The following is a 13282-nucleotide window of genomic DNA, read 5'->3' as shown; positions in this document are numbered from 1 at the left end:
ATAATTTGCTTGAAAAGAAAACATCACCAGCACTAAAGCCATGAAAAGAGAAAATCAGGCATCCTCTCTCTCTCTCTGCTTGATGCAAAGGGTTAAAGTCACACCAGGTTCCTGAAAACAGTTACTTCCAAGCCAGCATCTGGCTACTGCTGCGGTTAGTGGGAAGGGTTTTCTTTTTAATAGCATTATAAATAGGGCTGTGTTCAACATGCTGCAGACTTACTTTCTCTTTCATTCAAGCTTCTCCCTCCTGCTGCACATCTACCACAGCTCTGCAGACATGGACCCATCAAACCTCTTGCTCAAATTCACCGCCTTGCTTATATGTCTTCTTCCTGTTCTTCAGGCCTGTCCTCAGAATTGCCACTGTCATGGAGGAGACCTCCACCATGTCATTTGTGACAATGTTGGATTGAGAAGGATTCCCAAAGTGGCTGAGCAGACCCGGCTTCTCAATCTGCAGAGGAACAATTTCCCTCTGCTGCCAACCAATGGTTTCAGAGAGATGAAAAATCTCGTATCTCTTCACCTCCAACATTCCCACATCAAAGAAATCTCCAGTGGCGCTTTCCGGGGCCTGAAGCAGCTGGTCTACCTTTACTTGTCAAATAATGACATCAGTACCATAAAGATGGGAGCCTTTGATGACCTGATAGAACTTACTTACCTCTACCTAGATCATAACAAGATATCTGACCTGCCCAAGGGGCTCCTCTCTCCACTGATTAATCTTTTCATCCTGCAGCTAGGTGACAACAGGCTCAGAGAGCTGAGACCAGGAGCCTTCCATGGTACTAAGAACCTTCGCTGGCTCTATCTCTCTAATAACTCCATCTCCTCCATCCAGCCTGGGGCCTTGGAGGATGTGGAAAACCTCGCCATATTCCACTTGGATAAGAACCAGCTGAGCAGCTACCCTGTGGCTGCGATGAGCAAATTAAGGGTGGTGGAAGACCTGAAGCTCTCAAACAACCCAATAAAGTTCATTCCAGATTTAGCCTTCCAATCTTTTGGAAGGTACATGGAGACTCTCAGCATGGACAACATGGGGCTAGAAAAGGTAAGAATTTCTCAGAGCTTCTTTTGTATAAATGTGTCCATTTGTCTATTTGTCAAATCCTGTCATTTGTCAGCATAACCAAGAAATAGGGGATGAATTCTATACAGGCAGATTCAGTCCATACCTCAAAGGGAAAATCTCAAGCGCAACCTTTTATTTTCTCTAACAGGAATGAATGCTACTATCATTATTCTGAGTTTTTCTTTATAATCCAATTTAGGGATTGGGCGGGCAGGAGGGGGAGGAAATAGAATACTACAATTAGGGAAAACATTGCAGGAGAATTAGAACTTTACCTTTAAGTTATACAGGGTTCTAAAAATGGATCTATCACTGGTGCAAAATTTATTATTTATTTTTATTTTTATTACATTTATATCCCGCCCTTCTCCGAAGACTCAGGGCGGCTTACAAGCTTAGCAGTAGCCTTCATTCTATGTATATGCCTGCTTATTAGGGCTTTCACACACACCCACCCAAGTGGCATTATTACAAAGTCAGCTTAATTGCCCCCAACAATCTGGGTCCTCATTTTACCTACCTCAGAAGGATGGAAGGCTGAGTCAACCTTGAGCCTGGTGGGATGCATAGCTGTTAATCAAAGGCGGCGGGGGGGGGGGGGAGTCCTTCAAAAACAGAAGTTAAGCTGCAAAGAAAGGAATGGCCCATTTCCTCCCCCACACAGACAGTCTGTGTCTGCCTTGAAATAATTCTTTACGTGTCCTCAGAAACTGGAGACATCTTCTGATGGGCAAAGAGAATGGGACCAAATTGGACTGTTATGCCTGGTCACAATTATGGTGAGGAAACCCAGAAGAATGGAACTGAGGAAAAGGAGAAAATTCCTGATTCTTTCCTTTCCATTCACCCTGGGTATTGTAGTATCAGAGCTGAAAGACAAAGGGACCATCACTTTTCAACAACACAGTCTCTGCTGGTTTTAAAGAGGAAAGATGAAAGCAAAAGGATAGAAGACCTTAAATTGGTGTTCCCAGCCTTGGCCACTTTAAGATGTTGTGTACTTCAACTCCCACAATTCCCCAGCCAGTATGTCTGCAAACAGTAATCACAGAACAGTATGAAGGCGATGGAAACTAAAAGAAATGTTTTTTTTCTGGAGCAAAAGGCTACAGCTACACAGGTATTACTTGTCCATTTAATAAGCTGTACACAGAACCATTAGTCTCTGTCAGAGAAAAGTGCTTATAATTAGTAAATTGGGAGTCAAGTACTGCTGGGCTACGTAGGTTTTTATTCAATAAAAGTGGTTCTTCAGATTTAGATTCTGAGGAATTAAACTAATCTGGGCACGAAAAAACCGGCAAGCACACAATTCTCTGTCTTGCATTGTGTTTGTTTGTTTACTGTATTTATCAAAGTTATATTACCACCTATCTCGGTCATCAACGTACAGGTTTTTTCTTTCACTGCAAGAGAAGCTAAACAATTTTTTTGCTGTCCTTCACTTTCACAACTTTGTACTTTCCTCCATACCTGCTACTGATTTCATCTCCTCTTTTCTTTGCTGCCTTTATCTCATCTATGAAATATTGTTTGTGAGCATTCATCCATCAGTCTTGTTTTATATAGTAGCTGGCATACTGCTCACCTAAATAAAGGAAATAATTATACCCTAGTTTTCTTTTCTTGAAACAAATTACACACACACAAACAAATGGACCGAGTTTACATTTCATGCTACATATGATTTGCTTAACTGTAATAAGCAAATATTTTATTAATTTAATTTAATCGTGATTTATTAGTTAAGGGTTCTTCCTCACATCCCTAAAACTGGTGTACAAATATACCTAATAACTTTCCTGCAATGTCCTCATGGGTTTAAATCTTACTAGTAAGTGATAAATCTAGTACTGTATCTAGAAATAGAATCTGATATTTTTTTATCTTTTTCTCCTTAATGCTGTTCCATTTATTGCTTGCTTTCTCTCTTATACTCCATATAAGAGCATGTGCATGTGTATGCATGCATGCATATGTGTATGCATAAAAATAGATGTAGAGAATGTGTGTGTGTGTGTGTGTGTGTGTATAAAACTAGCATTGCCCAGCTGACAAAGCCCAGCTGTCTTTCCCAGTTTAAACTGACCATAAGCCTAGTGTTCTTGCCTTCAAAACATGAAGGCAACACCACCAGAATTAGGCTGATGCTGCAGTTAGGGTGAGATTACATTACATTACAATACATACACACACTTGTATTGAGAGAGAAAAGAGGGAAGGAGAGAGGAAGGGAGGGAGGGAAGGGAAGGGAAGGGAAGGGAAGGGAAGGGAAGGGAAGGGAAGGGAAGGGAAGGGAGGAAGGAAGGAAGGAAGGAAGGAAGGAAGGAAGGAAGGAAGGAAGGAAGGAAGGAAGGAAGGAAAAGATGTGAGAATAGAGTAGAGTAGAGTAGAGTAGAGGCTGGAAGGGACCCTGGAGGTCTTCTAGTCCAGCCCCCTGCTCAAGCAGGAGAACCTATACCGTCTCAGACAAGTGACTGTCTAGCCTCTTTTTAAAAATCTCCAGTGATGGAGCGCCCAGGAATCCTGGGGGTAAGCTGTTCCACTGGTTAATTGTCCTCACTGTCAGGAAGTTTCTCCTTAATTCCAGGTTGCTTCTCTCCTTGGTCAGTTTCCAACCATTGTTTCTTGTCCTGCCCCCTGGTGCTTTGGTGAATAACTTGACCCCCTCTTCTTTGTGGCAGCCCCTCAGATACTGGATCTCTGCTATCATGTCTCCCTATTTCTTCTTTTCTTTAGACTAGCCCACAGGTCTGCAACCCACGGCTCCGGAGCCGCATGCGGCTCTTTCAGCCCTCTCCTGCGGCTCCCGGTCCTCTGCCATGTGCAGTCAGAAAAAAAAAGTGGGACTAAAAAAGTTCAACCAATCAATTCATATATGCAGGGTAGGTGCATATCTCGCCTTGGCTCCTCTCTTCAGTCAAACCCTGTTCTGCGCATGCGCGCATGTACGTGCATGCGCACATATTTTTTGCGGCTCCCAGTTTTTCCTTTTGTGAGGGAACCGGTTCCGAGTGGCTCTTTCACTGTTTCAGGTTGCTGACCCCTGGACTAGCCAGACCCAAGTCCTGCAGCCGTTTTTCGTATGTTTTAGTCTCCAGGCCTTTGATCATCTTAGTTGCTCTTCTCTGAATTTTTTCCAAACTCTCAACATCTTTTTTGTGATATGGTGACCAAAATTGGCTGCAGTATTCCAGGGGTGATCTTACTAGGGCTTTATAAAGCTGTACTAGTACTTTGTGTGATCTTCATTCTGTGCCTCTGTTTATACAACCCAGGATTGTATTAGCTTTTTTGGCTGCTGCTGCACACTGCTGTGCAGAGAGTTAAGCTCTGTTCTTAAAATACTGGGTTGATCACTTGTTGGTAAAATGTGTTGTTGTTGTTAGCTGCGAAGTCGTGTCCGACCCATCGCGACCCTATGGACAACATTCCTCCAAGCCTTCCTGTCTTCTACCATCTTCTGGAGTCCATTTAAGCTCACGCCTACTGTTTCAGTGACTCCATCCAGCCACCTCATTCTCTGTCGTCCCCTTCTTCTATTGCCCTCAATCTTTCCCAGCATTAGGCTCTTCTCCAGTGAGTCCTTCCTTCTCATTAGGTGGTAAAATGTAGTGACTTTCAAAAAGAGGTGGGTGATAGTACAGCCTGGAGAACAGGGGAGACAGGTAAACTGAGCACACGCGAGAATGTACCTCTTTTTTCTCCTCCTCCCCAATCTTATACTTTATTAAGAAGGATTTGTTTATTGATCATCTCTCAAAGAAACCTCACAGCACTTCACAAAGAAGTCCTTTCTCTCTGGAAAGTTAGAGGGATGTTCAAGTAAGCAACAAAATATTCCCCGTCTTCTCAATGAATGAATCATGTCCCTCGTGCAAAACCATGATATATGAGAATCTGGTTGTAAATAGGAAATGGAGTGACCTCATTTTGGCTATACCATGTCCGTGATGGAACAAGAAACCACATTAAAGAGAAGCAGCAGGGTGGAAGCCTTCCAGGTGAACAAGAAGTACTATTTCCAGCAGCTTTAGTGCCATGCTGAAATTGTCCAAGTGCATTAAACCAGCAAAACAATCATCCCCCCAGAAGCTCAATGAATGGATAACACAAAGTGAAGGCAGAATGAAAAGCTTAGTAAATTAGAATGCTAAGAAGCAAAATAAAGTACAGACATACAGTAGGATGATAAGATTTTAAAGCTGGTAGCTAGAAAGAGGAGGGGGAACTTGAATGAGAAGAAGAATTCATTCATGGCCAAAATAAGAGATTTTTTTGATGATAGCATAGATCTTTCTTCATTTACAAAATCTTAAAAACTTGCTCACAATTATGTGCATTTTGGAAGACACTGTGGGAATTTTGGAATAGAATTAATAAGAATCTGAATATCAAACATAAGAAAGGTCTCTCATAACAGATATATATATGAAACAATAGAGCATTTCCAAAAGACTTCTGTGGAAAAAGGCATTGTGCACAACAAAATAAAGAAAATGAAGCAAAAGTATTATTCTAAACAAAATGATATTCAAGAATGAAGAAATGTGCACTGCATGAATGACCTTGCAATGCAAAATCACTGATCACATTTTGATCTTCACTGTATACCAACAATAAGATTGCTATTTAACAACCATATAGATTTCAGCTTTTTTTAAAGGCACACATAGGTGCTGTCCACAACATAATAAGCACTTTTTCAGTATCAATCATTATGATTTCCCTCTTTGTCTTAAATGAATGAGACACAAAAGCAGCCCAAGGGAAAGCAAAAGATATCTTAGTGACATGATGACCACTGAGTTGCAATGTTGTTGTTAGCTGCGAAGTCGTGTCCGACTCATCGCGACCCTATGGACAACGTTCCTCCAGGCCTTCCTGTCTTCCACCATCTTCTGGAGTCCATTTAAGCTCACGCCTACTGCTTCAGTGACTCCATCCAGCCACCTCATTCTCTGTCGTCCCCTTCTTCTATTGCCCTCAATCTTTCCCAGCATTAGGCTCTTCTCCAGTGAGTCCTTCCTTCTCATTAGGTGGCCAAAGTATTTGAGTTTTAGCTTCAGGATCTGGCCTTCTAAAGAGCAGTCAGGATTGATCTCCTCTAGGACTGACCGGTTTGATCGCCTTGCAGTCCAAGGGACTCGCAGGAGTCTTCTCCAGCACCAGAGTTCAAAGGCCTCAATTCTTTGGCGCTCAGCCTTTCTTATGGTCCAACTTTCACTGCCATACATTGCAACTGGGAAGACCATAGCCTTGACTATACGCACTTTTGTTGACAGGGTGATATGTCTCTGCTTTTTAGTGTGCTGTCTAGATTTGCCATGGCTTTCCTTCCAAGGAGCAAGCGTCTTTTAATTTCTTGGCTACAGTCCCCATCTGCAGTGATCTTGGAGCCCAGGAAAACAAAATCTGTCACTACCTCCATTTCTTCCCCATCTATTTGCCAGGAATTGAGAGGGCCAGATGCCATGATCTTGGTTTTCTTAATGTTAAGTTTCAACCCAAGTTTTGCACTCTCCTTCTTCACCCGCAACAAGAGGCTCTTTAGTTCTTCTTCACTTTCTGCCATTAGAGTGGTATCATCTGCGTATCTTAGGTTGTTGATATTTCTTCCAGCAATCTTAATTCCAACTTTTGATTCATCTAGCCCTGCCTTTCTCATGATGTGCTCTGCATATAAGTTAAATAGGCAGGGCGACAGTATACAGCCTTGCCGGACTCCTTTCCCAATTTTGAACCAATCAGTGGTTCCGTGTCCAGTTCTCACTGTTGCTTCTTGACCCGCATATAGGTTTCTCAAGAGACAAATAAGATGGTCTGGTACTCCCATCTCTTTAAGAACTTGCCACAGTTTGTTATGATCCACACAATCAAAGGCTTTAGCATAGTCAATGAAGCAGAAGTAGATGTTTTTCTGGAACTCCCTAGCTTTCTCCATGATCCAGCGTATGTTGGCAATTTGATCTCTAGTTCCTCTGCCTCTTCGAAATCCTGCCTGTACTTCTGGTAGTTCTCGATCCACATACTGCTGAAGTCTAGCTTGTAGAATTTTAAGCATGATTTTACTAGCATGAGAAATGAGTGCAATGGTGCGATAGTTTGAACATTCTTTGGCACTGCCTTTCTTTGGAATTGGAATGTAAACTGATCTTTTCCAATCCTGTGGCCACTGTTGAGTTTTCCAAATTTGCTGGCAAATTGAGTGTAGCACTTTTACTGCACTGTCTTTTAAGATTTTGAATAGCTCAGCTGGAATACCGTCACCTCCACTAGCTTTGTTGTTGCTCAGCTTTTCTAAGGCCCACTTCACTTCACATTCTAGGATGTCTGGCTCGAGGTCAGTGACCACCTCATTGTGATTATCTGGGACGTTAAGCTCATTCTTGTATAGTTCTCCTGTGTAATTTTGCCACCTCTTCTTAATCTCTTCTGCCTCTGTTAGGTCCCTGCCATTTTGGTCCTTTATCATGCCCATTTTTGCATGGAATGTTCCCTTCATCTCTCCAATTTTCTTGAAAAGATCTCTGGTCCTCCCTATTCTATTGTTTTCTTCTATTTCTTTGCACTGTTCATTTAAGAAGGCATTCTTATCTCTTCTAGCTATTCTCTGGAATTCTGCATTCAATTGGGCATATCTATGTTTTTCTCCCTTGCCTTTCGCTTTCCTCCTTTCCTCAGCTATTTGCAAAGCTTCCTCAGACAGCCATTTTGCTTTCTTGCATTTCTTTTTCTTTGGGATGGTTTTGGTTGCTACCTGTTGTACAATGTCGTGAACCTCTGTCCATAGTTCTTCAGGCACTCTGTCTATCAGATCTAATTCCTTAAATCTATTTGTCACCTCTACTGTATATTCAACAGGGATATGATTTAATTCATACCTGAGTGGCCTAGTGCTTTTCTCTACTTTCTTCAGTTTAAGCCTAAACTTTGCAAGGAGAAGCTCATGGTCTGAGCCACAGTCAGCTCCTGGTCTTGTTTTTACCGACTGTATAGAGCTTCTCCATCTTTGGCTGCAGAGCATATGAGAGTTGCAATATGAAGTTGCAATTCACAGGTATTTTATTGTTTCATTTCCCAATATGGTGGTTCAACAAGCTATTGTCTGGTTCTGGCTGAAGGTCCCAACAAAGTAACCACACTGGATCTTGAGCTGAGAGACTGACTAGCTCAAGATCCAGCTGGCTTTGTGTCCAAGGTGGGGCTAGAACTCAGTCTCCTGATTTCCAGCCTGATGTCCTAGCTACTACCATAAAACTAGTTCTTAGTTCCTATTTCTGTAGCAAAGAGTAAAAATGATCTACCAAGAATCTGCATTAGGTTTAATTTGCTTTCTGTGTAGAGCTAACTAAATCAGGTCTCACCCTCCCAAGTTCTTGTCTGCAAAAATTAGAAAATTGGATTTATCTCTTATCTTTTAGCTGTACTGTAATCTTATATCTTTTAATTTGGAATAACCGTTTGGAATTTTTTTCTCAATATATTTCTGGAATTTCTGAGAGATCTGTGATAAACTAATTCCATCTATCATTGTTTTCTATATTTTTTATTGTTTTTTATTTTATTTTAACCAAACTGCTATTTCACAATTTGGGCAGTTCTATAATTCATCTTCTACAATATTGTTTATGCATTTTATTATTAAAAAACAAGTTAATTTTATCTTTTCTTTTAAAAATAAATCTTGATTTTATTGTGTGATTGGATTATCGCCCAAGAAAAGAGTGAATACTTTGAATAGATATACCTCTATGCTCTAACACCAGGAAGCAGCTTTATAAAAATAATTTCAAATTTTGTATATTTGAGCTTCTTAATTGCCAGAAAGTAGCATAGGTTGCCTGATCCCTATCTCTTCCACAGCTTGAAGTTAAGGATGGATGCCAAGTGAGGTAACCCCATAAAAGACAGGTAATGGCTGTAAGAATAGGAAGCAAAGGTTTGAAATCTCCTATGAACCCAGTCATTTTCTACTTACACAAAGGAGTCACAATTACAGAATTTTTCCCTCTTAAATGCAAAATGAAGATTTACAGATTAAAATATAACTGTTTAAAGGATCAAACAATCTTCAATTGGCTAAAAAGTTTAGATATCTGCTCTCACTTCCGTCATGAAAAAAAAATGCTACCAACAATTAAAATAGAATCTGCTGGGATTCATTCAGTGATGGTTCACAGATCAATTTCAGGAAGTAGTTACAATTGGAAATTCCTTAATGTTCATTATTCAGCTGTTACAGCAAACCAGTATTTTGAATAATTTGAAGTTTGATAATGCTATCAGATTACAAGAGATGAATATTTTATTGTTAATGTGCTGGAATGGGAGAAGAGCTCTTTGATATTCAGATGTTAAAAAGATGTGTGATTTGAAAAATGGGATGGGAACTTAGAGGATTTTCTGGAACATTTAGCTGATTTTTGATCGAAAGTGCAACTATTCTCTCTTGCCTCCTTGATCAGACTTTAAGTGAAAAGATAAAAAAGGACTGAAGCAGCAGTGGGAAGACATAAGGGACACCCATGGAAGATTATGAGGTTTATAGTCTGCTAATCCTTGATAAATTTCCATATATGAAGAACATTATAAGACAAAAAAACCCCTATTCTGGTAGAACCTTTGTGCATATTTTACTTTCCTGAAAAAACATCAAGTGGGCAGAATAAAAAGTATTATGGAAGTCATAATCAATGTTTATATCTATATAAATGACTTCCAAGAGAGAGTGTGCTATGTTTATAACAATTATAGCAAACTAAATAAATACTGAGAGATAGGCCTAGCAGAAAAAGAGTAGGAATAGCTGCCTTAAGTCCCTTATTTTTGCCATCCTAATTCCACAGGAGAACTAAATTTTTGAACCCAAGACTTTAGGATGTAAACATTTTGATTTTTCAGCATTAACGAATAACCAGTGAGGACCAAGGGACAGGGGAGAGGAATCTGAGCATCTGGAAATTTGCCTTGCTGCTTCTACATGAATGCCAAGTGTAACTTTCCATTGGGAGTTCACTGGATTCTGACCAAGTCTGCAATCCTTTCGAGTCTCCACAAATATTCTTCTCTATGTATAATGTGGCAACCGGATGCCAGAAAGGATTTCAGTTCTAGAAGCCAAAAAAACCTTTTTGCTGGTTTAGGATGAAGCAATGTCTAAAAAGAAATGGGAGAAGTTGAAGAACACCTTTCCTTTAAAACAGTAAAGGGCACACAAACAAAGAAAAGTATTTAGCAAACCATCAAACATTAGCCTTTCAACACATTCCCACCCATGTTTGTTTGTTTTTTTACCACAGTGGAGAACATCTCATACAACTCAATATTATGGTGTTTATTTCCTAAGAGTGGTTATCTTCAAACAAACGGAAATGTGGACCATTTCATATGTTAGGCAGGTGACTATCTGGACCTGTCATTGTTCCTTGGCATATATGAATTTTTTCATGTATTTATAATAAATCCCATGAGGTAGGTTTGCATCAAGGAACGTGCTGTGTGAAGTTGCAGAAAGTGGAAAGAGTGTTCCATTCTATCTCTTCTCCTGTCTCCTATCGGCTAAAATGTTATCAAATATTTTTACCGCAACTGGACTTTGGGCTTTGGTTTTGCCTTCCCTCCCTTTAATTTCTAAAATTTTGGATCACTACCCAAAACTGTCTGTTAGGGAATAAGCATGATTTTAACTGATTTACTGTTATTACTACCTGCTCCTCTGTTTCAGTTTTCAGATAAAGCATTTGTTGGAACAACCACACTGAAGAATGTTCATATAGAGCAGAACAAAATTTCCAGTCTACCTAGGAGTTTTCCATTCACCCGTCTGGAGACGCTCTCCCTGTCCAATAACCCTTGGCATTGTTCTTGTCAGTTAGCACCATTGCGCAGGTAAGAGTACTGATCCCACCCAACTTGCTAATTCCTCAAAAGTATTTTGGGGAGGGGAGAAAGGAACGGTGGTAGTTAATGAATTAATAAAGGACATGAAGGGTCACACTGAAAATCTGTTTAACCATGTTCTCCTGGGTGATTCTGAGGATTTTTTCTTTTTCTTTAGGTGGCTGGGATCTACTCGTACTCGCCCAGATGCAGTCTGTGCATCACCTCCTCAGACTCGAGGACAGCAGATTCGAGACACTTCTGCCCTCCGTGGCTGCAAACTTCCCTCTAAGAGATCCAAAAAAGGAAATCGCCATTAAGCAGGCAATTCAGTTTCTTTCCAGAATTTTCAGTTAAATACCTGTCAACCCTTACAGGTGGTCTAGACAAGAAGTGCCAACCATGACTAACGCTATCTTATTGTAAGGTTACAATAAGATCTTACAAATCTTGCAAGACTGAAAGTACATTTCTCCCCCTTCATCTTTACAGTCCATGAAACTAGGGAGGGTCCCTTCTGAGACATACACTGTGCCCCATTTCTTCTGTGAGCTAAGCTGCGTTTTATGCCTATCACTGAAAAATATTCTCACAGACCATTACAATAACTCGCCCTGTTTAGAACGCCAGTGTAATTCTTAAGTTAGTGTGAATTGACCTCATTTGTCTCCAAAACAGAGGAATTCTTTCTGAATACTTCTGAGTAAACCCCAATACTTTATTGTATGGTGTCAAAATTAGCTTACCACAATTCTTGATATCTTAGGAGTTGTGAGCATAGAATACCATAATCAGTGAAAGACTGAAGGCAAAACTTGCTCCTATCATGAAGCAAGGCACTTCCTTCGGCCTCAATTTTTCTTCATCTACAGTATTATTGAATTATTTCCCTGGATTATTTAGAAAGGTTAAAGATTATATAAAGAATGTGAACTCCCTTAAACCATTGAAGGCACTAAACTATGTTTGTTATTGTTTCTCTTGCTTAGAAGATCTCATTTTCCCATGAACAGGATCCAGAAAAGTAAGTCTAGGTAACAATTCACTTCAAACAACCAACCAGAAAAATACTGATGCCTTCCAAGTCTTTCATCCTAAACAACTCCTTTCTATCAGAAACAACAAATCTGAAACATATCTATATCCTGCTACAGGCAGATTTCAGATGGAATCTACCACACAGTTTCCCCCCCCCCATATTATAAATATTATTTTAAATGATACTTTTAGAAACATAAACCTATGCACGACAAAGCTACAACAAACCAAATGAGATCTTGCTTGTATAATACAGTCATCTTTCTTGCTGTCATTCAGCCAGCCATTTGATCTCCAGGATTTGGCTTCCAACAACCAAGAAATGAACAGAAAGCATAAAAAGGTTCTCTGCATGTTAGAACACGTTAGTATTCTAACTGAAAGAATTGCATTAGTTATTTTTACTTTATTCATGGAGATTGTCAACATGGAAAAAGCGATGAGAGTGTGCTAGATGAGATAAATGGTGTATAAATTATTTACAGAAGCATCTTATGTAGAATATATAATTCAAAAGTTACATCTCTGAGCTCAGGAAAGCCTAGAAATTGTATTTTGAGGTGAAAGGGTGAGAAAAAAAGAACACTAGGGAATTCTCAATTTGCTTAGCAAATTACAGAAGCTAAAACTCAGGCTTTAAAAGCATAGCTTTTTTCCTTCCCACAGATCAGTTTTAAACAGAATTTGCCTGAAACCATGAGGACCTGCACAGTGGCTCTGGTCTTTGCAGTGATCTGGTCTTCAACAATTTCACAGCTTGCTTCATTTCTAGGGTATTTGGATACCGGATGAATTATTTATCTAATTCTTAGTTAATCTAAAAGATGGTATCCTTTTTTTTGGTCTTCCATTTGTAACCCTTCTGTGTTTTCTCATTATGTCTTCTATATTTTTCCAACCTAAACCTTTAAACGAAGAAATATATGGAGCAGCAATGCCTTTCTACTAGGAGCCATTTGTCTGGAAGCAAATTAAGAGAACAGTCCTAGGATAATAGGGATAATTATTCAATTCTTCAAGTTATTAAAAAACTGATAGGGAAAGTAAGAATAAATGAATTTTAATTAGTAATGCTAGGTACTGCCTTACATGTTTTGATTGTTGGTGTATGTAGCAAAATAGTTATACGTTACAGATTGGCTAACAAAATTAGATTTGTATTTCAAATCCATCCTCTATGTTATAAGAAATAAAAATAGATATATGACAATTCTTCAAGTTATTAAAAAACTCATAGGGAAAGTAAGAATAAATGAATTTTAATTAGCAATACTAGGTACT

At 39.6% G+C, this 13282-nt stretch overlaps 2 protein-coding genes across 5 annotated transcripts in view; one reads left to right on the top strand and one right to left on the bottom strand.

Moving 5' to 3' along the window:
• The window catches only part of ACSF2 (acyl-CoA synthetase family member 2), a 71357-nt gene that overhangs the window by 21991 nt on the left and 36084 nt on the right, over positions 1-13282 (bottom strand). The gene's annotated exons all lie outside the window — the stretch shown is intronic.
• CHAD (chondroadherin) lies at positions 132-11369 on the top strand. Its single transcript, XM_083353140.1, has 3 exons — positions 132-1060; positions 10809-10972; positions 11142-11369. Exons 1-3 carry the CDS (start codon positions 209-211, stop codon positions 11281-11283), a joined length of 1158 nt encoding a protein of 385 aa, XP_083209266.1. The 5' UTR covers positions 132-208; the 3' UTR covers positions 11284-11369.

This window comes from Vipera ursinii (assembly GCF_947247035.1).
Source record: "Vipera ursinii genome assembly, chromosome: 2".
Lineage (NCBI taxonomy): Eukaryota > Metazoa > Chordata > Lepidosauria > Squamata > Viperidae > Vipera > Vipera ursinii.
This window is presented reverse-complemented; position numbering and strand designations above follow the sequence as displayed.